General features: G+C 43.9%; 1 protein-coding gene across 2 annotated transcripts in view; it reads left to right on the forward strand.

Annotated features, from left to right (window-relative positions):
- LOC140398451 (pyruvate dehydrogenase (acetyl-transferring) kinase isozyme 2, mitochondrial-like) overlaps positions 1–10,491 on the forward strand; it is a 31,206-nt gene extending 20,715 nt beyond the window's left edge. For both annotated transcript variants that reach the window (XM_072487145.1, XM_072487144.1), the window contains 5 exons: positions 2,582–2,658; positions 4,597–4,695; positions 4,952–5,062; positions 5,172–5,285; positions 8,373–10,491. In XM_072487145.1, coding sequence (XP_072343246.1) covers positions 2,582–2,658; positions 4,597–4,695; positions 4,952–5,062; positions 5,172–5,285; positions 8,373–8,516 — 545 coding nt within the window. In that variant the 3' untranslated portion in view covers positions 8,517–10,491. The remainder of the gene's footprint in view (positions 1–2,581; positions 2,659–4,596; positions 4,696–4,951; positions 5,063–5,171; positions 5,286–8,372) is intronic.
- The last annotated feature ends 17,006 nt before the right edge of the window (positions 10,492–27,497 follow it).

Here is a 27,497-nt window from a genome sequence, read left to right on the forward strand (position 1 = left end):
ATTCGATTACGTTTACTTTAGTGATGGAAAGGGATAGGTATATACCGCAGGGCAAGAGTTATATCTGGGGGAAAGGCAATTATGATGTGATGAGGCATGACTTAGGATGCATCGGATGGAGAGGAAAACTGCAGGGGATGGGCACAATGGAAATGTGGCGCTTGTTCAAGGAACAGCTACTGCGTGTCCTTGATAAGTATGTACCTGTCAGGCAGGGAGGAAGTGGTCGAGCAAGGGAACCGTGGTTTACCAAAGCAGTCAAAACACTTGTCAAGAGGAAGAAGGAGGCTTATGTAAAGATGAGACATGAAGGTTCAGTTAGGGCGCTCGAGAGTTGCAAGTTAGCTAGGAAGGACCTAAAGAGAGAGCTGAGATGAGCCAGGAGGGGACATGAGAAGTCTTTGGCAGGTAGGATCAAGGATAACCCTAAAGCTTTCTATAGATATGTCAGGAATAAACGAATGACTAGGGTAAGAGTAGGGCCAGTCAAGGACAGTAGTGGGAAGTTGTGCTTGGAGTCCGAGGAGATAGGAGAGGTGCTAAATGAATATTTTTCATCAGTATTTACACAGGAAAAAGACAATGTTGTCGAGGAGAATACTGAGATTCAGGCTACTAGACTAGAAGGGCTTGAGGTTCATAAGGAGGAGGTGTTAGCAATTCTGGAAAATGTGAAAATAGGTAAGTCCCCTGTGCCGGATAGGATTTATCCTAGGATTCTCTGGGAAGCTAGGGAGGAGATTGCTGAGCCTTTGGCTTTGATCTTTAAGTCATCTTTGTCTACAGGAATAGTGCCAGAAGACTGGAGGATAGCAAATGTTGTCCCCTTGTTCAAGAAGGGGAGTAGAGACAACCCCGGTAACGATAGACCAGTGAGCCTTACTTCTGTTATGCGCAAGGTCTTGGAAAGGTTTATAAGAGATGGGATGTATAATCATCTGGAAAGGAGTAATTTGATTAGAGATAGTCAACACGGTTTTGTGAAGGGTAGGTCGTGCCTCACAAACCTTATTGAGTTCTTTGAGAAGGTGACTGAACAGGTGGATGAGGGTAAAGCAGTTGATGTGGTGTAAATGAATTTCAGTAAAGCGTTTGATAAGGTTCCCCACGGTAGGCTACTGCAGAAAATACGGAGGCATGGGATTCAGGGTGATTTAGCAGCTTGGATCAGAAATTGGCTCACTGAAAGAAGACAAAGGGTGGTGGTTGATGGGAAATGTTCAGACTGGAGTCCAGTTACTAGTGGTGTACCACAAGGATCTGTTTTGGGGCCACTGCTGTTTGTCATTTTTATAAATGACCTGGAGGAGGGCGTAGAAGGATTGGTGAGTAAATTTGCAGATGGCACTAAAGTCGGAGTTGTGGACAGTGCGGAAGGATGTTACAAGTTACAGAGGGACATAGATTAGCTGCAGCGCTGGGCTGAGAGGTGGCAAATGGAGTTTAATGCAGAAAAATGTGAGGTGATTGATTTTGGAAAGAATAACAGGAAGACAGTACTGGGCTAATGGTAAGATTCTTGGCAGTGTGGATGAGCAGAGAGATCTCGGTGTCCATGTACATAGATCCCTGAAAGTTGCCACCCAGGTTGAGAGGGTTGTTAAGAAGGTGTACGGTGTGTTAGCTTTTATTGGTAGTGGGATTGAGTTTCGGAGCCATGAGGTCCTGTTGCAGCTGTACAAAACTCTGGTGCGGCCGCATTTGGAGTATTGCATGCAATTCTGGTCGCCGCATTATAGGAAGGATGTGGAAGCATTGGAAAGGGTCCAGAGGAGATTTACCAGAATGTTGCCTGGTATGGAGGGAATATCTTATGAGGAAAGGCTGAGGGACTTGAACCTGTTTTTGTTAGAGAGAAGAAGGTTAAGAGGGGACTTAATTGAGGCATACAAGATGATCAGAGGATTGGATAGGGTGGACAGTGAGAGCCTTTTTCCTCGGCTGATGATGTCTAGCACGAGGGGACATAGCTTTAAATTGACGGGAGATAGATATAGGACAGATGTCAGAGGTAGGTTCTTTACTCAGAGAGTAGTAAGGGTGTGGAATGCCCTGCCTGCAACAGTAGTGGACTCGCCAACACTAAGGGCATTCAAATGGTCATTGGATAGACATATGGACGATAAGGGAATAGTGTAGATGGGCTTTAAAGTGGTTTCACAGGTCGGCGCAACATCGAGGGCTGAAGGGCCTGTACTGCGCTGTTACGTTCTATTTTGCATGTTGTACATGTGGCTCTAATTTTAGATGGGACTCTAGTACTTAGACTTCCATGAATAAATGGTTACTCTCTACCTTATCTGTTCCACTTAATATTTTTTTAAATTCCATCAAATTGTTCTTTAACCTTTCAAATTACAGGAGGATCTTTGCTTGTAATTTAGCCAATGAGTTGAGTCTCAAGTATCATTCTGGTAAATTTGCCCTCTACTCCCTCCATAGCCATCTATTCTTTCTAAGATGTTGTGCCCAAAACTGCTTGCAGTACTCCCAGGTGTGGTCTAAAACAGTTTTTGATGTATTGGCTAAAGGCTTCTTGAATGAGAATTTCTTACAAAATGTGTTATATCTCTCATTCCAGCAGTGAATGGTTCAGGACCTGTCCATATTGTATATGTGCCATCTCATCTCTATCACATGCTGTTTGAACTTTTCAAAGTAAGAAGCTGTTAATTTTTTTTATTTATTGAAATGTGAAATCAATTATTGCACAATTTTTGTGCCTGTCTCCACAATGTTAGATATTGTTGACCTTAAGTAGAAAAGATTTACAATTTTTAAAAAAACGTGCAACTTGAGTAAATATTTTAACTATTTTGTCATGACTGAATCAAACCTTAGAGGAATTAATAAAGATCCTGTATTGAGAGCAAAAGCCTTTTTATCCAAGATACTCAGTTGAGGACTGTTCTCGTTTATTATCCCAATTTTACTCCATTGTTTTTTGATCATAGAACATACATCCTCTGATTTCTAAACCACTAATGATAATTTGACATTTAAGAAAGGTGAAACTTTCAGTACACCAGCTGAGAGCTATACACTTTTCTCTAACCCTCAGTTTCGTGATTCTCGCAACACTATTCCCTTCTGGCATGTATTGTCAAAATACAAATGCAAAAAGGTTTGTGCTATGATAGAGTAAAACCTTTCCAAGTGAATTGAGTTCCTTTCACTACCTAAGCTGTTTGTAAGAGAAAGAGAACATCGGAGGGGGGGAGCTTTAGCCAATAAGAGGTACAACTTAACAGTGGGGATAAGTGGGCAACCGCTATGGGAAGTAGCAAGAGCCATTATTGAATCCTTGCACAGGATTGCACCGTGAGGATGTTATGAATTTCTGTTGCCTTTATTAACCGATGAACAATCATAGTATACTACACTGTTGCGTAGACTTGCATATAGATAACCTACAAAATTGAATAGAGTTGCAATGTTGTATTTAAAGTTTTATCCACCTCACTTATCAACCACTGCTATTAATTAATAAATAGTCCTGTTTGGAAATATACATAGTACTATAAAACGACCAGGGGAGTCCGGCGAGTACACAGGGAGACGTTTATTCAGCTTTACAGCGGCACATACATAGGGTCCATAGTTACACATTACCGATTCCTTACTCCTTTCGGTTACTACAGAAGCCAACATTATTATACAAATACTGGTAATTCCCGGTCCGATCAGGACAAGGCAACATTCATCCCCAGCTGGATGAACCGCATGCATGTGACATGCAGGTTGTTAAACCCCCCCCCCCAATATAGAATATGGCTGTTGTACAGTCCGCTCGTACAGTCCACTTTCTTGACGGTCGTAGAACAGTCTCAACGAATGCCGCATTCCCAACCCGAAAGACAGTTCATGGGGGCGGACTCCCCGGTGGACCCACTGTCGCAGTAGCTCAATAGGACTGCAGATGGAGACGAACAAAAATGTCACGTGACCTCCACCGGAGGTTGCTTCCAACAATGCCACTTCCAGTACTGCCAGATACATCGGACCTTGGAGCATATGTGCTCCACAAGCTGCCATCAGAACTCTTGGCCCAGTGCTCACCTTCAGTCTCAACACAGGATCTGGAAAAGGCAACCCAGCAATGAAATCGTCTGTACCTCAGTCCACACAGTTGGAAAAAAAATTTTTTCAAGGAGCTGCCCGATAGCTCTAATCTCATCCTCGTTGCCAATATAGTGACCAGGGGAGTCGGCAAGTTCACGGGGAGACGCTGATCCAGCTTTACAACGGCACATACATAAGGCCCGGTTTACACATTACTGGGTCCTTGCTCCTTTCTCTTGGCTACTACAGAGGCCAACCTATTAAACAAATGCTGGTTAATTCTGATCCAATCGGGATGAGGAAACAAATCATCCCCAGCTGGATGAATCTCATGCATGTCAGATGCAGGTTATTACAGATAAGTTTTGCAATTGGTAACATTTATTGAGCAGTTGTTTGAAAACAAAATTATCATGAGGTTATGTTCATTTTGTGTTTATTTAATAGATTTTAGTACTGTCTGCTTGGCAATTCATTTACTTTTGTGCAGTGTTAGCAAAATAAAACATTCAGTGCCACGTCTTTTTATTCAAGAATGCCATGAGAGCTACTGTAGAAAGTCATGAATCCAGTCCACGTCTTCCATCTATCAAAGTAAAAGTTGCACTGGGTGGTGAAGATGTCACAATTAAGGTACAAATTTGATGTTTTATTTTTAAGATTATTTTATGCACTTTACAAACAGCAAACAGAACATCCAATTGACAATTCAACTTCTGACGAAGAGCGTGCTATATGTAACCAAAAACACTGAATTTCCCTTGGAAGCGGGTACTCACAATTCCAGTTCCTTATTCTGGCTTATCTAATGGAAAAATAATTTTGATAATGATTTCATTATGAAATGCTAATAACATTTTAATTTCATCATCTGCCTTCTTCCTCACAGATGAGTGACAAAGGTGGGGGTGTTCCCCTAAGTAAGATAGACCGGCTGTTCAGTTACATGTATAGCACAGCTCCCACACCACACTTGGGAAGTTCTAGAGGTACACCACTGGTATGTATTCATTTCCAGATACATACTGTACTCTTAGCATATTGATTCAATATTGATGCATTTTGTTTTGCAAATGTAGTCTTTTCATGCAGTGTTCTTACATTTTCAGGCTGGTTTTGGCTATGGGCTACCTATTTCACGACTTTATGCCAAGTACTTTCAGGGAGATCTTCAGCTCTATTCTATGGAGGGCTATGGGACCGATGCAGTAATTTACCTAAAGGTGAACATTTTCTCTGCTTGGGATGTATAAAATAATATATACCAGTTTACTCTTTGTTTTTGATCCTTCAGATTAAATTGCAAACAGTAAGTGATCACCGTATAGGAAGACAGCGTTGTTTAGTGGTAGATTACCTGGTAAAACTCAGAATAGGAAACAACATTAATTTATAATATGCCTTTCACAGCCTTAAGACATCTAAAATATATCACTGCTAATGAAATATTTTAGAATTGTAGTCATTGTTGTAATGTAAGGAAATTTAGTAACATTTGCATGCATAGTATTGTCCAACAAACAACAATAGGAAACATAATCAAATAGTCTCTTTTCGAGGGATAAATATTAGCCACAACTCCCTTTCTTTTCTACACATAGTGCCATTTGTTTTTACTGCCTTTGGTGGAATGAAACTTGGTAAAATTAAAAGGGGTGACTGAAATTATATGATCAAAAATATTTTACGGACTTTTTTTTAAAGTGAAGGAGCTGAGTAGTAAGGCAAACAAATTCAGCGAAAGTACTGCAAAAGGTGGGAGCCAAATGAATGGAGTCAGGAATATATGGACAGGCTGAAAGAGCAGTACTATATAGAGACCTGAGTGACTAGGATGCAAATTTAAATGCTAAATTGGAGCAGCTTCCACAGGTAGAATAGGACTTAACCATTGTAGTAGGAAAAGGAGGGGATTTGAGCTGCAAGGACTTGGACTATTACTGCAACAGATTTTTATATGTTGGCATGGCTGTACTGGTGGTTGTGGGTAGCCCTCAATATTTCTGGATCTGTATCAATACCTTCAACTTTGCCTGTGGAAGGTATTTTGCTCTTTCCTTCCCAAACCTAATACTTTCAATATTGAACTAAAGCCTGGAATTGGAACAGACCTACAGTACTTATGAAAATTCCAAGTCCCTTGGCAGATGTTGCTACATGAAAAACTGAGTCTTCGTTCACAGCCAGTGCTGTTGTGGGATGGTGTCCCCTTTCTAGGAGGTAAAATGATTAGGATGTGGGCTATTCTAGGCCATGTAGCAACTTAATAAGCCTTATACTAACTGGTCTAACATTTTTTTCTTTCCATGACTTGTATGGACTTGTATTTGACAACTAGCCATAGTGTGTTTCTGCTTTCAGTCATGTCCGAGTGCATAATTTCAAACAAAGGCCATCATTCTTTGTCTTTGGCATTCCATAAAGTGTCCACCAAGAAAGATATTTTTGGAGTTTATGATCATGTTTCATTTTAATTAAAAAGTAGACTGTATTAATTGGTCAAAAGACTAACTTCTGTTTCATTGCTGAACAAATGCATTGTTTAAAATCTCAAGCCACAAATGTGGTATTGTTTGAACTCTCTATAGCACCATTTTTTGAAAATTATTTCATTATTGTATATTTGCAGTAAAATGTGATCACTACATGGGGCTGTTTAGCACAGGGCCAAATCGCTGACTTTGAAAGCAGACCAAGGCAGGCCAGCAGCACGGTTCAATTCCCGTAACAGCCTCCCCGAACAGGCGTCGGAATGTGGCGACTAGGGGCTTTTCACAGTAACTTCATTGAAGCCTACTTGTGACAATAAGCGATTTTCATTTAATTTCATTTCATTTATGCAAGCAGTATTGTTCAGAACAATAACCTTCAAGCAGTTTCCAAATCCCTGAAATTTGCATGAGATTATTTGAATGGTACATGGAAAATAATTCTAAGATATTACAGATTACAGAATTTACAGTGCAGGAAGAGACTAATCTGGAATTTATAGTGGATCTGAGAGTATTTCCAAAATGCAGGTTACTTGATCAGATGAAAGGCAGTGTTTTTATTTTTAGGCAATATATTATTTTTGTGATATTCCAACATTTTTGCAACAAGATGAATTAGATTCAAACAAAACCATAATTAATTATCCTCAATCTGTACATGGTTACAGTAAGTACAGAACTACTGAATTAGGGAGAAACTGAACTGCATATTTCTGTCTTCGACAGTCTCTGAGTATTGAGCATTCATGCTGTGTTGAGACAGAAATCCCTATTTCAACAGCCTTTCATAACTGGCAGGTCATGGATCCCAAATGTTTAGCTTTGTCTCCTTGCAGCCCAACAAATAAGATCTAGATGATAATTGGGATCACTTTCTCAAATGCTTTAAGTGCAAAACTTTAGCTGCCAGAGTCAATATTGGGAAATCACAGCCACTGTGACGCCCCTCCAAAAGAGTGTGAACTATAATACGTTTATATAACGTAACTTGTCTATGATCATGCATAATTCACTCAAATGTAATTAGAAGCATCAGAGAAGATGGTTAGCAGCCTTTACATAGCAAAGAGGACATAAGACTCCTCGTCCAAGTAAAATGTTTATTCCGTGACTAAACCAATTTACACGTATCATAGTGCATAGCAGACACACACCCGCACAAAGAATTGTTAAAAGATAAAGTCTCTTATTCAAAATGAGACGTATTGCCAATACACTGCAACTATACACACCAAGCTTTCTCCCCAAACCTTATCTAAATACAGTGATAGCTGATTAGGAAATGGTTAGATGAATACTCATACCAATTCAAAATTGCTATTTTTCAAATAGTATTTGGAAGGCCATTCAATCTTAGAGAGTATCACAATTAAACTCTTGCATTTGTCAGTACAGATTAGCATTTTCCAGATAAGTAGTTCTTTGGGATGTATGATGCTTCCAATTTGAGAAGCTGGACTGTGATGCACTCTTCTGCATCCCTGTCCTGTTCAAATACTAATTGAGACCGTGAATGATATCCTACCTAGAAGAGAGGTGATTTTTCATTGCATTAGCCTTGCTTTACTCCAATCTAAAAACACTGTTTGCTTGCCTTGTGCTGCCCATTCATCCAGCATTGACAGCTTTCGAATTTGAGCAAAGTAGACATGCTTTTTAAAAAAAAACGTTCACACTTCCTTGCCGAAAGAATCCCATTCAGCCAGGATGCTTTTGATTTATATTGTATTTCAAAATTTGCTGAAGTATACTGTTGTTAACGAATTTAAATGTTAGAATTATATGTTCACTGTTCAGTATTTGTAATTTCTCTTTTAGGCTCTATCAAAAGACTCCGTAGAAAGACTACCAGTTTATAACAAATCTGCCTGGCGACATTACCAACATAGTCATGAGGCTGATGATTGGTGTGTACCTAGTAGCGATCCAAAGAACTTGGCTGTACACACGATCCAGCAATGATACACAAACCCATCAGTTCATTGTTATGGAAATGAATGAAAGCCAGCCACAACATGTAATTTTTAGATTACCACATGGTTCTTTAGAGTGTATAATAGTATAGAAGCAATAAAGGAGATAAGGAATCTTCTCGAGTGATTAACCTAGAGTTAATTCTAAGCAAGAGTATTTGTCCCCCTTTTGTTTTGCATAATATTACTGTTGAAAGACGAGATCTTTATAGATATACGTCTGAAGACAAAATAGCGGCACTGTAAATATTTAAAGCTGATTCAAGCTTCTGAGTTTCAGATTGTGAAGCAAGCACATTGGGTGGCAAATGTCTGGTTCAATAGCCAAGCTAAGAATGTGGGTAACAGTATTACAGAAAAGACTGGACTCTTTTTTTCACCAGTAAAAACAGCTATAGAAATTCAGATTTTGTGCCATAAATTACAAAGAAGAAATGTCCCCAATATGAAGCTTAAAATATGACTGTGTACTATATACATATTCTTGATCAAAATTATGACATTTCACAAACCAATAATCTCAAATGTTCAAATACATTTAAAATATTTCATGGAAAGTATGATTGCATTTATTAAAGATGCATCCTTTTTTAAAAGCGTGTGTTTATCTTGCACGAATAGGTGGTTGTAAAATCATGTGACGTAGAACCATCAGTGATTCTGGAGACAAATTGGGACTAATCGTGAAACGTAGGAACGGGCATAGAAATTCAGTTTGTCAAACTGGTTTTCCTGTTTTTGTTAGGTGTGGCAGCTATCTTTATTCTAATCCCTTTCTTTTTTCATGTCTGTTAATTTCAAACATTGATTTTTGCATCCCTGTGTCCTCACAATCCTTGTATGGGGAGACAAATATCTTGGATGACCTTGGCTTCAATTGTCAGATATTCTGCATTCTTCTGGTCGAGGAGGGCGTTCCTTCTCCGTTTTCCTTGTTAATTTCCTTTTGTGTTTTTGACTTGCCTCATAAACTGCTCTTTTCACAATATTAGCCAAATTCACTCAGCTCCTTATCATTCAATGCTGGAATTTTTCTAGGGCCAGATACATCTTTGTATGGTAAACACGAGACTGAATGGAATATTTTCGCCAATGCTGTACATGATTGGAACAATTATTTTATATTTTAAGAAATTGTGATGAAGCTCAACGTCACAACCTTTATGATTTAAGTTTTGTTAATGTAAAATATTTTGTTTTGATTGCTTGGATCCCTAGACCCCCCCCATCACTTTTGTTAATTTCCCTTTACCCTGCCTCTCCCCCTCCATCAGGGGTTCACTGTTCTACATCTAACTGAAATTATTCTGTCCAAATTCCTTATATTAAATGTCGGTTTTGCAATTTTCCATTCTCTTCAAAATTTGCTGCGCCTCTTGATATTAACTGCATCCATGCCCTCAACCCAAATTTGTCATTTTTAATAATAATATCAATGAAATGCTACATGTATATTTTTATCTGTATATACATTGTGTGTAAATCTGTATATGAGTTTTATGTAAAACGTGCCAAAAATGTGTTCATTAACAAAGAAAGTGAATCATTGGACTTTTAAATTGTGCAGCTATTGCAATATATCTGTGCTTTTGTTAAAATTAGAGCGCATAGTACCTATAGATTAAAAAAATTATTGATTTAAGTTTGTTTGATTTTAGAGTTAGTTTTGGGAAGGTTAAAAAATTACTTGGAATTTGACATGAATTTTAGCTAACACTACCCGTGTGTGAGATTACTTTACTTTCAGCTCTAACTTTATTCTTTCATTGTACTGTATCTCATCATTGTATATTTGTGTATATCAGCATTATATATGCATCTGAAAATAGGATCATGTTTAATATGACACTTTGTCATAAGGACCTAATGTTTAATCTTTTGCAGTCAGACTTTGATTTTTCAAATTTGGTTCAAAATTGAAATATCAGTAATCAATTTGACAATAAAATTGACTATTTCAACAACTGTATTTTATTGCCTATGTCGCTTATAGTTGTATTTCTGGTGGTTCAAAATTTCAAGTGGTGTGTAATAATAGAACCATCGAATAAAATTATAGAATTCCTACAGTGCAGAAGGAGGCCATTCGGCCCATCGAGTCTGCACCAACTCTCTGAAAGAGCACCCTACCTAGGCCCACTCTCCCACCTAACCTGCTCATCTTTAGATCGAGGGAGGAAACCGGAGCACCTGGAGGAAACCCATGCAGACACTGGGAGAAAGTGCAAACTCCACACAGTCACCCAGGGTCGGAATCGAACCCGGATCCTTGGCGCTCTGAGGCAGCAGTGCTGTCTTCTTGAATCGCGGCAGTCTGTATAGATACACCCTCAATCCTGTTAGGAAGGGAGTTCCAGTATTTAGGCCCAGTGACTGAAGGAACAACAATTTAGTTCCAAGTCAGGATGTTATGTGGCTTGGAGGGGAGCTTGCAGATGGTGTTGTTTCCATGCATCTGCTGCTGCCCTTGTCCTGGATGGTGGCAGTCATGAGTTTGAAAGGTGCTATCGAAGGCGTCTTCCAGGAGGGTCGGTTAGTTCAGTTCGTGATGTAGAGCGACGCCAATAGTGCAGATTCAGTTCCTGTACCGTCTAAGGTTATTAATGAAGGCTCTGCATTCTCGACCTTGCTCCTCGCCTGAGTCTGTTGACCTTGGGTTAAGTCACCACCAGTCAGCTCTCAAAAGGGGAGCTAGGACTAGTGACATTTTTATTTACATGGCTGCTCCAGTTTATGGTCAATAGTAACACCCAGGATGTTGATAGTGGTGGAGGGTTCAGTGATTGTAATGCCATTGAATATCAAGCAGAGGTGGTTGGAATCTCTCGTTGGAAGTGGTCATGTTACTTATCAGCCCAAACTTGAATGTTATCCAGGTCTTTCTGCATATGGACAATAACTGCTTCAGTATCTGAGGAATCACAGATGGTGCTGAACATTGTGCAACCCTCAGCAAGCATCCAAACATCTGCCCTTGTGATGGAGGGAACGTCATTGATGAGGCTGCTGGCTGAAGATGTTTGGGCCTCAGACATTAGCCTGAGGAAACCCTGAAGTGATGTCCTGGGACTGAGATAATTGACCACCAACTGCAATCATCTCCTTTTGTGCTAGGTGTGACTCGCATCAGTGGAAAGTTAATACCTCCCCCATACCCATTCCCCATTGACACCAGATTTACTGAGGTTCCTGATGCCAGACATAGTCAAATGCTGCATAGATGCCAAGGGCAGTCACTTTTGCCTGACCTAGCCTTCAGTTCTTTTGCCCATGTTTGAACCAAGGCTGTGTTGAGGTCAGGGGCTGGTAGCCTTTGCGGTACCCAAACTAAGCATTAGTGAGCAGATTATTGTTGAGTATTGCTCGATAGCACTGTTGCTGATATCTTCCATCCCTTTGCTGATGATTCAGATTAGAATAATGGGCAGTAATTGGTTCAGTTGGATTTATCCTACTTTTGTTAACTGAATAACTTTCCACATTGTCAGCTGGATGCCAGTGTTGCAGTTGTACTGGAACAGTTTGGCTAGGAGTCTGCCTGGTTCTGGAGCCCAAGTCTTCAATATTGCTGGAATGATTTCATAGCCTTTGCAGTGTGTCAGGACTGCAGAGCTTGGATTTGATCCATTGGTCATGGGATCACTCTGGCTATCGCATGCTGCTTCCGCTGTTTGGGATGCAAGTGGTCCTGTGTTGCAACCAAGTTCATAGAATCCCTGCAGTGCAGAAGAAGGCTATTCAGCCCATTGAGCCTGCACTGACCCTACAAAAGAGCACTCTACTCAGTTACACTCCCCCACCCTAACACTGTCACCTAACCACATCCTGAACACTAAGGGACAATTTAGCATCTTAGAACTGAGGGAGGAAAGCCAAGGGAGAACATGGAAACTCCACACAGACAGACACCCAAGGCTAGAATCGATCCTGGGTCCCTGGTGCGAGGAGGCAACAGTGCCTAGCACTCACTTTTAGGTATGCTCTCCTGCACATTTCATGGAACTAGGGTTGTTCCCACAGCATGATGTTAATAGTAGATTGGGGGATATGCTGAATCATGAGATTGCAGTTATGCAATTCTGTTGCTGTTGATAACCCACAGCACCTCATGGATGCCCAGTTTACAATTGCTAGATCTGTTGGAAATCTATCCCATTTAGTATGGTAGTGGTGCCACACGACAGGATGGAAGATATCCTCAATGTGAGGACAGGACTTCATCTCCACAAGCACTATGCAATAGTCGCTCCTACTGATACTGTCATGGAAGATGCATCTGCAGCAGGCAGGCATTAAAGTAGGAAAGGCAGCAGCAATGGAAGGTGCAGTGGAAGATTTGGGGAAAGATTTAGTTTGACAAAGTAAATTTAATTTAAGCACGTACTATACAGTATTGCATTTTAGTTTGAAAGAAATTGTGTAACTACAATAAATCGGGCTGAATTGGCTGAGCGAGGTTGATGGTGATGTTAAACCCATGACTTTAAATACAATAAAGTAATTAAAGAGAAAATAGAATGATAGCTGGAACAGTAGAGAATGTTTCCAGAGGATTTGATGGGATTTTGCATTCTAGAGTTTAGTATATTTCAGGAGTATGGTGTTCAATTTTAACCACACCACAAAATATAAATTAGGGACAGTAAAGAAAATTTATGAAAATATTGATCCCACCTGTAAAGAGGTGCTACAAAAGAGGAAACTACAACGGCCCAAGTTCTGACAGAAGAAAAAGAAGTTAAAAGGGATCTTTTTGAGACAAATAAAGAATTAAACAAAACAAAAGCAAAATATTGCAGATGCTGGAAATTGAAATAAAAGCAAAAAATGCTGGAGGGGCCATCAACCTGAAAGTTTAGCTCGAGTAACTTCAAAGCCTACTTGTGACAATAAAGATTATTATTATGTATCTCCCTAGATTCTGCCTGACAAGCTGAGTATCCCCAGTATCGTCTGATTTTATTTAAAATATTAAACCGTATAGATAGCATCGAAGCAGGGTACTTGAGGAGGGGGAGGATAGATAAGGGGGTGGATTCTCCAGATGCCGATATTGGGTTTCCTGAATGGGTGGAGAATGGAATGTAAGCTGAAAAATGGGATTGGTGACGGTCGCCAAACCAAACATTTCCATGTGAGCAATGGGCTGGAAGCCCGAGTTTTTACACCTCCCACTGCCATTATGTAGTGACCCCCACAGTGGGAAATCCTCCAGGCAGGACTTTGGGCAAGTTTGCCCAAGTGTAGCCTCGGCACAGTGGACCCATGGCGGATCAAAGGATTAGTGCATAACTGAGATCCCCCCCCCCCCCCCAAGTACATTGGAAAGCCTCCTGCCCCCTACAACGCAAATCCTGTCCCCCATCCGACCCCAACATCAGATCCCCCGTAAGAGAGCCCCCATCAGATACCCCACCTCCATCAGACCCCACACAACCGAGACACCCATCAGTCACCCCTGCATGAAAGCTGGAGAGCAGTCCAGGCAGTAGAGTGAAAAACCATTGCATTTTCACTAATCCTTCCCTAACATCTGCTACCTCAGACAAAAGTGTTTAAAGCAACAGCTGTTACAAGTGTCAGAGGTTTCCTCAAAAGCCAAGTGCACTTCAAAGGGCTTCAAAGCTCTTGGCAGCCTTTGAAATGCAGTCTTCCATTCAATTTCTTACAGTAATACTTGGTGGATTGTTCATCTATCTTTCCTTTCATGCTTGAATGCATCTCAAATATCCTGTTTTATTACTAACCACAATGGGGTTTGGGTCACCCTCATGCCTGCGTGTTGTGTGTGGGTTGGGGGGGGGGGGGGAGGTGACCCGTTGTTCCCGTGGTGGGGGGTAGGAGATGTGCCTGCTGCTGGATTTCCATATCGGATCGCCTGCTCAAAATGGCAGCCCGATGTCAGGATTCTGACAGAATCCAGTGAACACTCCTCCTTGCATAAATTAGCATGGTAAAGGAGAGGGAATTGCACCTGGGCATCGCTTCTACCGCCAGCGGAGACCGGTAGCGATTATCTGCTGGCAGCCCAAGGAAAACTCAGAATATTACTTCAAAACCCAGGGTATTACTACAAATTGAGATTGAAAATATAACTGGAGAGTATAGTTAAAGACCGCAGTATAATATAACTGGAGAGTATAGTTAAAGAGCGCAGTATAATATAACTGGAGAGTATAGTTAAAGAACGCAGTATAATATAACTGGAGAGTATAGTTAAAGAGCACAGTATAATATAACTGGAGAGTATAGTTAAAGAGCGCAGTATAATATAACTGGAGAGTATAGTTAAAGAGCGCAGTATAATATAACTGGAGAGTATAGTTAAAGAGCGCAGTATAATATAACTGGAGAGTATAGTTAAAGAACGCAGTATAATATAACTGGAGAATATAGTTAAAGAGCGCAGTATAATATAACTGGAGAGAATAGTTAAAGAGCGCAGTATAATATAACTGGAGAGTATAGTTAAAGAGCGCAGTATAGGTGAAGCTCATTGAACCCCTTCTTTTATTAAACAAATAGATATTGCATTAATTGCACCCGCCTTTTGTCCGCATCCCTTTCCTTTTTTGTTAAATATTTTTATTGGATTTTCCATTTGTACACTATGCAGCAGGTGACTGATCTGGTAACGATGTACAATTTACATGTTTTTCTTCCATCAGCCCTCCCCCATTCCCCTCCTTGCTCCCACTCTCCCCTCTCCCCTCCCCCATTGTTCCCACTCTCTTCCCCCTCCCCCCCCCCCCCATTCCGCCCCCGCCCTTTTTGTTGATTGGGCTTCGACTTAGGCTCTTTCTTCCACCATAGTTGTTACAGTCTGTCTTTTGTCTTGTATTTGCTGTTATCCCTATGCCTTTGTTGGCCCCCCCTCTTCGCTCTTTTCCCATGTGTGTCCCCCTGATATTTCTCTGGGTTCCTCCCTTGCTGCCCCCCCCCCCCCCACCCCCTTCAGTTCCTGTCTGCTTTGTGTGGTCCTGTTGGCACCAATTGGTCCCCCCTGCCTCCCTCCCTTTCTATCCACTATTGGCCTCGATTTGAAATTCTCCGGATGGAGAAATTCCAACAGGGCTGCCAGCCACTCTGCAGCTGTGGGTGGTGCTGCTGATCATCAGCCGAGCAGGATTCTCTGAAGTGCAAATAAAGAAGCAATATCTAGGGCATCAGCCCTCTTCCCCGTATGTAGTTCTGGCTGGTCCAATACCCAGTAGACTGCCACTCTCAGGCACGGTTCCACCCTCATCCCCACAACCTTCGACATCGCCTCGAAGAAGGCTGTTCAGAACCCGACAAGTCTGGGGCAGGCCCAGAACATGTGGGCATGGTTGGCTGGGCCACCCTTCGTTCACACTTGTCTTCCACCTCCGGGAATAACCTGCTCATTTGGGTTCTGGTTAGGTGCGCTCTGAGCACCACTTTAAACTGCATGAGCCTTGCGCAAAGAGGCGGTGGAATTGGTTCTACTCAGTGCTTCGCTCCAGAGTCCCCACCGTACTTCCTTCCCTAGTTTGTCTTCCCATTTCTGTCTTGCTCCGTCTAGTGGTATTCTCGCCCTTTCTGAAAGTTGTCCGTAAATGTCCCCACATTTCTCCTTACCGTCCGTGTCCAGCAGTTCCTCTAGCATTGTGTCTCTCGGGGCCCTAGCGTACCTCGTCGTCTCCTTGGAAAGTTTTTGATTTGTAAATGCCGGAGCCCCTGTCCATTCGGTAACTCCAGTTCTCGCTGTCAGATCGTCCAGGGTTACGAGTCTGTCCCCTATGTAAATGTCCCTGACCGCTAGCATCCCCTAGTTCTGTCTCCACCTCTCAAAAATCGACATCTAGCACGGCTGGTGGGAATTTGTGGTACTGCAGATGGGGGCCATGGTGGACACCTCGGTTAAGTCGAAGTGTTGTCTCACCTGGTTCCAGGCTTTTAGAGCTGTTACCGCCAGTGGGATAGACGTGTACTTTGTCAAGGGGTTGGGAGCCTTGCCGTGGCTAGGGCTCAGAGGGTGGTTCCCATGCAGGAGGACTCCTCCATCTTCACCCATTCCTTGCTTGGCTCCCTTACCCATTCCCCCACCCTCTCGGCTGTGACTGCCCAGTGCTGGTAATGCAAGTTCAGAAGGGCCAGGCCCCCATGCTTCTTCTCCTCTGTAGTGTCTTGGGGATTCTTGGATTCTTCCCCCCCACCCCCAGTACAAACGGCATAATCATTTTATCTATTCCTTGGAAAAAGGTCTTGTGGATGAAGATCGGTAAGAATCTAAATAGGAAGAGGAACCTTGTCAGTACGTTCATCTTGATCATCTGCACCCTCCATGCCAGGGAGAGCGGGAGTGTATCCCATCTCTGTAGGTCCTTTTTAACTTCCTCCGGCAGACAGCTCAGATTCCACTTGTGGATCCGTGTCCAGTCCTGGGTTATCTGGATCCCCAGGTAGCAGAATTTGTTTTGGGCTAGGTTAAACTGAAGATCCTCCAGCTCCATCCCTACCCCATTTGGGTTCACCGGGAATACCTCACTTTTGCCCAAGGTTGAGTTTGTAGCCCGAGAAGGCCCCAAACTCTTCCAGGAGCTTCATGATTTCCTTCCAGCCATTCTGCGGGTCCAAGATGCAGAGGAGCAGATTGTCCACATAGAGTGAGACTCTGTGCTCTCTGCCTCCTCTTCGGATACCCTTCCAGCCTCTTGCATCTCGCAGGGTGATTGCCAGGGGTTCAAGTGCCAGGATGAACTGGAGCAGGGACTGCGGGCATCCCTGCCTGGTGCCTCTCTGCAACTGGAAGTATTGAGAGTTGGTGGTTTGGTCCGAACGCTCACCTTGGGGGCATTGTACAAGAGTTTCACGCACGAGGTGAACCCTGTCCCAAGGCCCTCCAGTATCTCTACGAGGTACTTCCATTCGACTCTGTCGAAGGCCTTTTCTGCGTCCAGGGAGATGATCACCTCTGGTGTTCTCTCCCCGGATGGGGTCAGTATCACATTCAGCAGGCTTCTGATGTTCGCAGTTAGCTGTCTACCCTTGACAAAGCCTGTCTGGTCTTCTGCGACCACTCCTGGTACACAATCCTCCACTCTCTTGGCCTGGACTTTCACAAGTATTTTTGCATCTATGTTAAGCAGCGACATAGGTTTATAGAATCCGCACTCCATCGGGTCTTTGTATTTCTTCGGTTTCAAAGATATGGTGGCCTGTGTTAGTGTTGGAGGCAAAGTGCCCCTTGCTAGCGAGACTGAGAACAATTCCCATAGGTGCAGGGCCAGCACTGGTACAAATTTCTTTATAGAATTCCGCCGGGAACCCGTCAGGTCCCGGCGCCTTCCCCGCCTGCATGGAGTTGATGCTCTCCATGACCTCTCCCAGTCCTATTGGTGCTTCCAGCTCCCTTCATCTATCGCCCCTGTGACTGGCATGTCCGGTCCACCAAGGAACCGTTTCATATCTGAGACCCTGTCGGGGGGCTTGGCGGTGCACAGTCCCCGGTAAAAGGCCTCAAATGCCTGGTTGATCTTTTTTGGCTCGGCTACCAGTCCGCCTCTGCTGTCTGTTACCTAGACTATCTCCCTCGTGGCGGCCTGCGTTCACAGCTGGTGAGCCAGAAGGCGGCTAGCCTTCTCTCCGTGTTCATAAAAGCTCCCCCGTGTCTGGTGGAGTTGGTACACTGCTTTCCTGGTGGATGGCACATTAAAGTCCATTTGTAGCTTCTTCCTCGCCACCAGAAGCTCTGCGGTTGGGACCTCGGAATACCTTCTGTTGACCTTCTGGATGGAGATGATCAGTTGCTGCCTAACCGCCCTTTCTTCCGTGACTCTATGAGCCTTGTAGGCTAAGATCTCTCCCCTAATCACTGCCTTCAGTGCCTCACAGAACGTGGAAGATGAGGCTTCCCCGTTCCGGTTGATAGTAACACACTCGCCCTGTGGCCTGTGATGTTTTCTGGCAGAAGACCTTGTCGGCTAAGATGTCCGTGTCCAATCTCCATGCGGGGCATTGGACACGACCCACCTCCGTGGGCGTGGGAGGAGATTACAATCGCTTAGTATTCCTTTCTTACTATTTCTGGAAGCATCGATTTCCCCACTGCAAAGAAATCAATATGGGTATATATCTTGTGAACTGGTGAGAAGAATGAGAACTCCTTCTCACCTGGGTGTAAGAACTGCCATGGGTCCACTGCACCATCTCCTCCATCAATGCTTCCAGTTCCGTAGCCATGCTTGTCTTTTTCACCGTTCTGGGGTTTGATCGATCCGTCAGTGGGTCCTGTGCACAGTTAAAGACACCCCCCCCACCCACCCCCCACATAAACAGTTGGTGTGTGTCGATGTCGGGGATTTCGCCATGGTCTTCTTTATGAAATCCGTGTCGTCACAGTTCAGTGCGTACACATTTACCAAGACTACTGGGTCTCCGTCGAGGGTACCGCTAACCATGACATACCGACCCCCTGTGTTCCTAACCTCCCTTGTTGCCGTAAACACCGCCCTCTTGCTAGCTGGATAGCTACTCTCCTAGCTCTCGTCCCGTAACATGAGTGGTACGACTATTCCACCTAGTCCTTCCTTACCCGCAGCCGATCCTTCTCCCTCAGGTGCGTCTCTTGAAGGAAGACTATGTCGGCTTTCAAACTTCTCAAGTGGGTGAAGACTCTGGATCTTTTCACTGGGCCACTAAATCCCCTAAAATTCCAGGTGCTAATCCTGTCGGGGGGGGGGGGGGAGGGGGTTTGTTCCCCCCTCCCCTTTCCTGCAGGCTCAACCATACTTACCTGGTGGATGCGCCCCTGCACTCTGGGTTTCCCTTTGTTAGCGGGCCATCCAAAATGGCCACGGTCACCATTCTCACCATGAGGCCGGGCCCCTGAGCTCCGGGGTTCCTTTTGTCCAGAGGGCACTCAACATGGTTGCCAACTGTGAGTACACCATGTGGGTGTGCCCCTGCACTCTGGGGTTTCCCTTTGCTCACGGACCCTCCATAGTGGCAGCTTGCGACACCATCTTGTTCCCTCAACCTGCACCTTACCTGCTGAAGCCAATCTGAAACCCATCGCTTTCTTATCCTTGTATTTCCCTTGTGTTCCCCTTCCCCCCTCTGTCTCCCCTGCTGCCCCCCATGTCCCCCCTCCCTATCTCCGCCCTTACATTCCCCATCCCTGCCCCTGTGATTCCCACCCCTCCCCCCACCCTGGAAGATGCGCCGTGGCCCCCCATTGCTTTTGTGCTTCCTAGCACTAACTTTCCACGCGAGTGTGGTGGCCCCCTTCCAGGGGTTGATCTTACCCCTTACCTTTGTCCGCTAGATAGCTGTTTCCTCTGTCTCCTCTTCATCCTCTCCTGCATTCCACTGTCCTCGCCCTTCCCTGCAGTCTGACATTTCTGTTCCGAGTGAGGCAGTACTGTCTGGCAGAAATATTGTATAAGTCCATCACAGATCCTTTTTCCCTTTTTGTCCCCCTCCTCTGCTTCATCCTCAATGCTGTCATGACTGTCCCTTGTACAGGCTTTTTGTCCGCACAAATGTGTCCACCTCTGCCGGGTGTTAGAATATTGATCCTTGTTTTGGAACGTGACCCAGCGCCTGGCTGGGACAGCATTCCAAATTTCACTCGTACAGGGCCGATTTTGCCTGGTTGACCTTGGCCCTGCGCTTTGTCAGGTCTGCCCCAATGTCCTGGTACACTCATATTCAATGTCCTTCCCAGCTGCTCGCCTTCGTCTGCCATGCCCACTGCAGGATCTTCTCCCGGTTCTGATAATGATGTAATTTGGCCATTATTGCCCTTGGCTGTTTTGGGCTTCGGTTGGAGTGCTCTGTGTGCCCTGTCGCTCTCCGGCGGCTTGAAGAAGCTGTCCCTCCCGACTAGGTTGCCCAGCATCTGGGCCACATAGTCTGTCAGGTCCCTGCTCTTGATTCCCTCTGGCAGGCCCACAATCCAAATATTTTGGCATCAAGACCGATTGTCCTGGTCTTCGACCTTCCCCTTTAGGCTACCCTGGGTTTCCACCAACCTTTTAATTTCAGCCTCCAGAGCATCAATCCTGTACTCTTTTCCAGCTCGAGGATCGTCTACCCTTGAGCTTCCAGCCTCTTTCCCATTCCATCGATTGCCATCTGCATGGTGACCAATGCATCCGTCACTGCCACCTTGACTGCCATCTGGATCTTTACTTTTACCGCCTTCCTCATCGCCGTCAATTCCTTCATCAGGAATATCTTTGCTCCACTCCATCCGGCGGGGGGGGGGGGGGGGGGGGGGGGAGAGGGGGGTGGGGGGGGGGGGAGGGGGATGGGGGGGGGTATTGTTTGGGTCGTTGGTCTCCCTCTCTCTAGGGTGACGGGGGACCTCACGCCTCGTGGGTTCGTCGACTCATTCACCCGCTGCTCTTGACCTTTTCCTCCGCTCCTGCCTTCTCTGTGGCCCCTCGAGCTTCCATTCGCTGGCCTGTTCCTATTCTCTCCCTTTCTTATTTGTGAGTGAAATAAGTCCACTTTTCCGGGCTAAATTAAACTAAAAGAGCCTATTTGGTTGTGTTCTGCAGGAGAGCCACCTGATGTGCGACTGCTCAGCACATTACCATCACCAGAAGTCTCCACATCCCTTTCCTCATAATTTTATTGACAGTGACTATCAGGTTACTCAGCAGTCTCCAGACTTTTCCACCATCTGTTAGGTGAAAAAAATAATTTATTTGTTCACTCCAACTGTCTTAGAATTGGTTTTAATAAGGTGCCCCTTTGATCTAGTTTCTTTGTCTACCTTGTTGAATTCATTCATCATTTTGAACTCATGATTGAACACAAGGAAGCACAAACTGTCCTCATAATCTAACTCTTTAAGCCCAAGTATCATTCTAGTTATTGAAAAGCAAATTTAAAGCCAATGTTTAGAGCACTTTCACTCGAACAGTGTCAGATGTTTGAAATAGTCTGAAAGCTAGATACTGGAAAATCTGACCAGAAAACAAAATTGCTGGCAGTGCTCAGCAGGTAGACGAGCATTTGTGGAGCGGAACACTGAACATCTCAAATATGTATTAGCTTCATTTGGGAAATGTGTTGGGTGTTCCAAAAGTTCAGACTAGCTATTTCAATTTGAATTCAAAAATTGAAGGTTTCTGGAAAGTAATTGTAGAAAGCGGCATGTTCCTGTATTGATTCAGTAGGTGAGTTTGCATTTACAATGAATAGAGAGCAATGAATGAAAAAAAATGTAAATATTATTTCAAGTTAGAATAATATTTTAAGAAAATTGAAACAGAGGAGAAGAAACAAATTTAGAAAGATACCAAAGCAAAAGAGAAATACGAGTAAATATTAAGTTAAATCATTGAATTCTTATTTTTTAATGAAAATAATCTGTACTATTAGCCATTAACTAGGTATCTGGAGGGGTGGCAAGGCAGGAACTAATTTAATTTTAAAATGATGCTGTAAATGGAGATTTCATAGCTCATATTTTTTCAAACTCCTTCAAACACATTGGATTACAATTGTAAAATTGGCCCCACGCGTATTGTTTATTGGTTTCCAATTTTATAATCTCTTTCTTTGTTACTCCTCTAGCAAGTAGTTAAATACGTATCATAGGCACATTTCCATGGATGGAGCTTCATGTATGTCATACAAATCATCTTCGTGAGTCTGAACTATGAACTTTAGTGTGATAATTAACAGTGGGAGGGCATCTTCAGGTGCTCACTGGCCTAATCTTGAAACAGTTTGCTTCTAGGCTTGTCACTGGCATGTTTTGCAAACTTTGACAAGTCAGGTTTATAATTGCTGCCACTGAAAAAACAAAATGCGGCATGACAGGACAACTTGTTTTCTGTATGTTCTCCTGCACAATCTTTTTTTTAAATGTTTCCAATTAAGGGGCAATTTAGCATGGCCAATCCACCTACCCTGTACATCTTTGGGTTGCGGGGGTGAGACCCACACAGACACGGGCTCCAACACAATCTTAATGCTGTCCAAAGCCCTACCACGAAACTGCCTCTTGCCTAACAAAATGTTTTATCTTTAAATTAGCTTAGCTTAGGAGTCAGCGTGCCAAAAGAGAAACAGAAAATGTTGGAAGTACTCAATAGGTCAGGCAACATGTGTGGAGAGATAAACTGAGGATCATTATTTCAGCTGAGTGTTTTCAGCATTTTCTGTTTTTGTATTGATGTCCAGCACCAACAATATTTTGCTTTAGCTACAATCCCTTTTGCCCTGTTTTCAGCTTCCCCCCTTTTCACCTGTCTCACCCTATACCTCAAACTCACTAACTTGATCATCTGATGCTGCTATCTGTGCTGGAACAAATAGGTAGAGGCTTTATAAAGGATTAATCTGCACCTGCTCACTCAGTTAAAGTGCTGGGTGAAGAAAAATAAAACAGGAGGTATCTTGGCATTCTGGAATTGCACCCTGCGCTGTAATTCAGATTTACACATACAATTGAGCTCTTACAGCTGTGGGTTCTCCTATTCCGACTGAGTCAAGCAAGTGAATTTCAATGCAACAGATAAAAATAAAATGCACATGCAGCTGTGTGTCTGTAAACACCTAATCCCCACTCTTTAAAGGAAGCAGCCCTCTGATCCATGGGGAGCCCCATGTGTAAAGTATGAACATAGAACAAACATAAAGTGATAACATATTTCAATAAAAAGTATTGCCCCCAGTGCAAGTATTTTGATGGCTTGCATTTTGCTGTGTTCAGCATGAGATACGGATGGCTCAAACAGAAATGCTGCGGACTGATTATTTTCCAGTCTTGCTGCTTTGGAAATGTTGATGTAAACACTTCTTTATCAAAGCATTGCATTTCCTGGCTTTTACATTTTTTTTCAAAAGTTCCGAGTGAAATGCACATTTGGTCAAAGATAAGTTGCTTACTGCATGAACTGCTGAGAGATTTTCATTTGCTGTTCAGACCTTGTTTAGACCCGCCCACCTGACTTCCACTGCGCTGGGACTTTCATACAAGAAAACAACAGCTAATGCCAAGAATTTATTGCTGAGGTTGCTGTTTGCTTGTTGTCTTGCTCTAATGAAACGAAAAACAGAGGAGTTGCACAATGATATATTACAGCTATTTTACACTCCCTACACTTTCTTTTCCCTACTTTTAATTTAGCCTCTTGTCCTTCCTGGTTGACTCCATGAAAGGCGGCATGGTGGCACAGTGCTGAGCACTGCTGCCTCACAGCTCCAGGGTCCCAGGTTGAATTCCGGCCTTGGGTGACTTTCTGTGTGGAGTGTGTACGTTCTCCTCGAGTCTGTGTGGGTTTCTTCCGGGTGCTTCGGTTTCCTTCCACAGTCCAAAGGTGCACAGGTTAGGTGGATTGGCCATGAAAGTTCCCCCTAGTGTCCAAACTGTTAGGTTGGGTTACTGGGTTACAAGGATAGGGTGGTGCAGACTCGATGAGTCGAATGGCCTCCTTCTGCATTGTAGGATTCTATGCTGTGCACCAATGCTCTCCAGAGCTTCGCGCGGTTGCAAAAAAACATGCTGCCTTCCTTTAGCATATCCAAATTTCCATACTACCTTTTGGAGCGTAGACACAAATGGAGTGGGGTGGGTGGGAAAGGTTGTGCTCACAGCTGAACTCAATTCTCTCCTCCCGCTTGATTCCTACCCCTTCCACAAACATTCAAACCCTCACAACCGATGAACAGCGGCAGTCGTATGTACCATCTACAAGCACTGCAGTAACTCATCAAGTTTCCTTAGGCAGCACTTTCCAAACCTACGACCTCTACCGTCTAGAAGGACAAGAGCAGCAGATACCTGAGAACCCCACCACCTGGAGGTTCCCCTCCAAGTAACTCACCACCCTGACTTGGAAACTTTCTGCCGTTCCTTCACTGTCACTGGGTCAAAATCCTGGAACTCCCTCCCTAACAGCACAGTGAGTATACCTACACCTCCGGGACTGCAGCAGCTCAAGAAAGCAACTCACCATCTTCTGAAGGGCAACTAGGAATGGGCAATACATGCTGGCCCAATCGGTGATGCCCACATCCCGTAAAGCAAATTTTAAAAAAATCTTAGCAATCTAGGCTTGGTCTACATTTAGTTGGAGTAGTGGAGCAGGTGTCTCCAATTAGAGGGGAAAAAATAATAAAGTGTTTTCCAATCCTGACGAGTATATTGTAACGTGTGCCAGAAAGAACACGAGCAGATATTGAGTTAAAGGTGAGATCAGGTTTATCCACAGTATCTGCGTTGTGAAGTAACTTGACTACACTCACTGTTGGAATTGAAGGTAAATATGGATGGGGTAGAATGTCGCTGCTGTTACTTGTGGAACCACACTGAAGCCTAAATCAGCACCAAGAGGAGAAACAAGTAGAAAGTGGATATAAACGCAAAATCGTGCAGCTTTAATTCTAATTCAAAGATCCAGATTCCTCAAGTTCTGGCAGCGAAGGTGCCAGACAGCACAAATCCTGGCTGGGTATGTCGTTTGAGGCTAGTTTTCAGCAGAAATAATGATTAAACTATGTCACCTCGAAATCAAACTTCAATGCAACAGGCCACCAAAGAGAATGTTGCAAAAACCTTTGGCTTCTTCATTAAACTCCTGTCTGGAGGCTGACCCTATCGGATATAAACCTTGTTCATTCAGGCTCACAGCTTGGTTAGATTTTTTTTCTTCTCCTCTTCCTCCTTTTCATCTGTCTCACCCTGTACCTTTTCCTCAAACTCACTAAATATGTCACTTGATAATGCTATTTGTACCAGAGCAAATAGGTAGAGGCCCTAAAATGGACTAACCTGACGGAATATACATTGTATTGGTTGTATGCAGGGGGCAAATAAAATTTGCTACGAAAGTTCAGGTAAATTGCACTACACGCGAAGTACATGGAAATTTGACAATATAATCTTCGCGTTACCCTGATTTTCTTGTCACTGAAGTGTAATCAGGGCCGGAATTTTCCGTTTGGGAGGCTAAGTGTTGCCACCGGACTGAATAGAATGTGATTCGCAATTCCGTTGGGGCCACTATTCGGTGTCCGAGTCAGGACATGCAAATTGAAAGGCGGTTCGGCAGTTGAAATTGTTGTACAAGGATCCGATCGCAAGTGTGCACACAAATGAGATGAATTCAGGGTATTTTCCGTTGTACAGTGGAAAGAGGCAGGTTGCCCGATGTCTCCCCTTCAGTTTTCACTGGCAATAGAGCACTTAGCCATAGCCGGGTGCAGGCGGTGAAGATGAATATCTTGCCGCGGTGTTTATTTTTATTTCAGTGCCTACTGGTCTTTTTGCCGAAATCATTTTTTATGGGGGTGCATAGGTTGGATTTGTCGTTTGTGTGGACAGGGAGGGTGGGAAGGATAAGGAGGATAGTGCTTCAGAGAGGGTGACAGTCAGGGGGCTTCCTTGGCTAATCCAAGCCTGTTGTACTATTATTGGGCGGCGAATGCTGAGAAGGTGCGGGGTTGGAGGGGAAAGGCAGAGGCTTTGTGGGTGAAGATGGAGGCAGGCTCTTGTAAGGGGTCGTGGTGTCAGGTGCTGGCCCAGGGATGTATCTGGGGATTCCGGTGGTGGTGGCCATGCTGAAAATATGGAAGCAATTTCAGCAGCACTTTAGACCGGGGGCAGGGTCAAGGTTGATGCCGAGCCAAGGGAACCATGGATTTGAGCCAGCGAGGGTGGATGCTAGTTTTCAGGAATGGGAGGAGTGAGGGGTGATAGGAATGAAGGAATTATTTTAGAAGGACGGTTTGCGAGTTTAGAGGAGTTCAGGGAGAGGTTTGGGATCCCATGAGGGGAAGTTTTTCAGGGATATGCAAGCGCGGGATTTCACAAAAAAAGTTTTTTCCGACTTATCCAGTGGTGCCGCCCTTCTCGTTGGAGGGGCTGTTATCTGTGATGGGGTTGGAGCGGGGTGGCGATCAATGGGTGGACTTTGGAGGAGGATAGGGCATCTCTGGAGAGGGTTAAAGCCAAGTGGGAGGAGGAGCTGGGGCTGCCTCTGGAGGGGGGGCTATGGTGTGAGGGGCTGTGGAGGATAAATGCCTCAACCCCGTGCGCGAGGCTAGGGTTGATACAACTAAAGGTTGTACTACAGCGTACCTGACAAAGTCGAAGATGAGCCGGTTGTTTGAGGGGATGGAGGATATTTGTGAATGGCATGGGAAGGGTCCCACCAATCACATACATATGTTCTGGTCCTGTCCGAAGTTGGAGTAATTTTGGAGGTCGGCGATGTTGCATGAGGATTTAGAGCCCAATCCCCTGGGACCATATTCGGGATGTCAGATTTGCTGCGCGGGGCGAAAACTTCAATATCGGTGCTAACGAGGGACCGGAGCATGGCATCGGAATTGGCGTCGGATGCAAACATCGATTTTTCACGCTCGTACAATTTTCCACACAATCGCAAATCGTGCTTCTGGTGTTGCGAAGCTGAGAATTCAGACCCAGATTTCTACTTTCTAAATAGATACAACCAGAGTAAATTGTCAATTTTCTCGAATTGTGGGATGAAACCAGAATAAAGAGAGGTTACCAGAAGTGTCATAATAATTAAAGAAAAAACATCTAATTATATCCTGAAATATTAGACTTTATATAACACAATTTCTTTTAACGGACACACAAGCCACTGGCTGAATTGCTGCAGGGTGATTTTCTAAGAGACACTGGAATCCCATCCTATGCCCAGACAAGGTACTTCTAAAAAGCAACCAGAAGCAATTGCCATCTCCAGCAGAGACAATGGGACTTAATGGCCAACCCATCAAGAGATTTCCTGTGTAATGCCCAGATGGATTTTTGTGGATTCCCCTTCACACTTGGAAGATCAAAAGAATGGGTTAAAAAAAAACTGAAAGGCTGCACAGGTTTTCAGTCCATGTGTGTTCTGTGAGAGCAAGTGCTAGAAGTTTGGCACAAAAGTAAAAGCCAGCATGCACAGTCGCAGTAACTCTACAAATAGCCATTTTTGCAGCTGTATATTTCTCTCTCTCTCTGACTGTG

This window comes from Scyliorhinus torazame, chromosome 21 (assembly GCF_047496885.1).
Source record: "Scyliorhinus torazame isolate Kashiwa2021f chromosome 21, sScyTor2.1, whole genome shotgun sequence".
Lineage (NCBI taxonomy): Eukaryota > Metazoa > Chordata > Chondrichthyes > Carcharhiniformes > Scyliorhinidae > Scyliorhinus > Scyliorhinus torazame.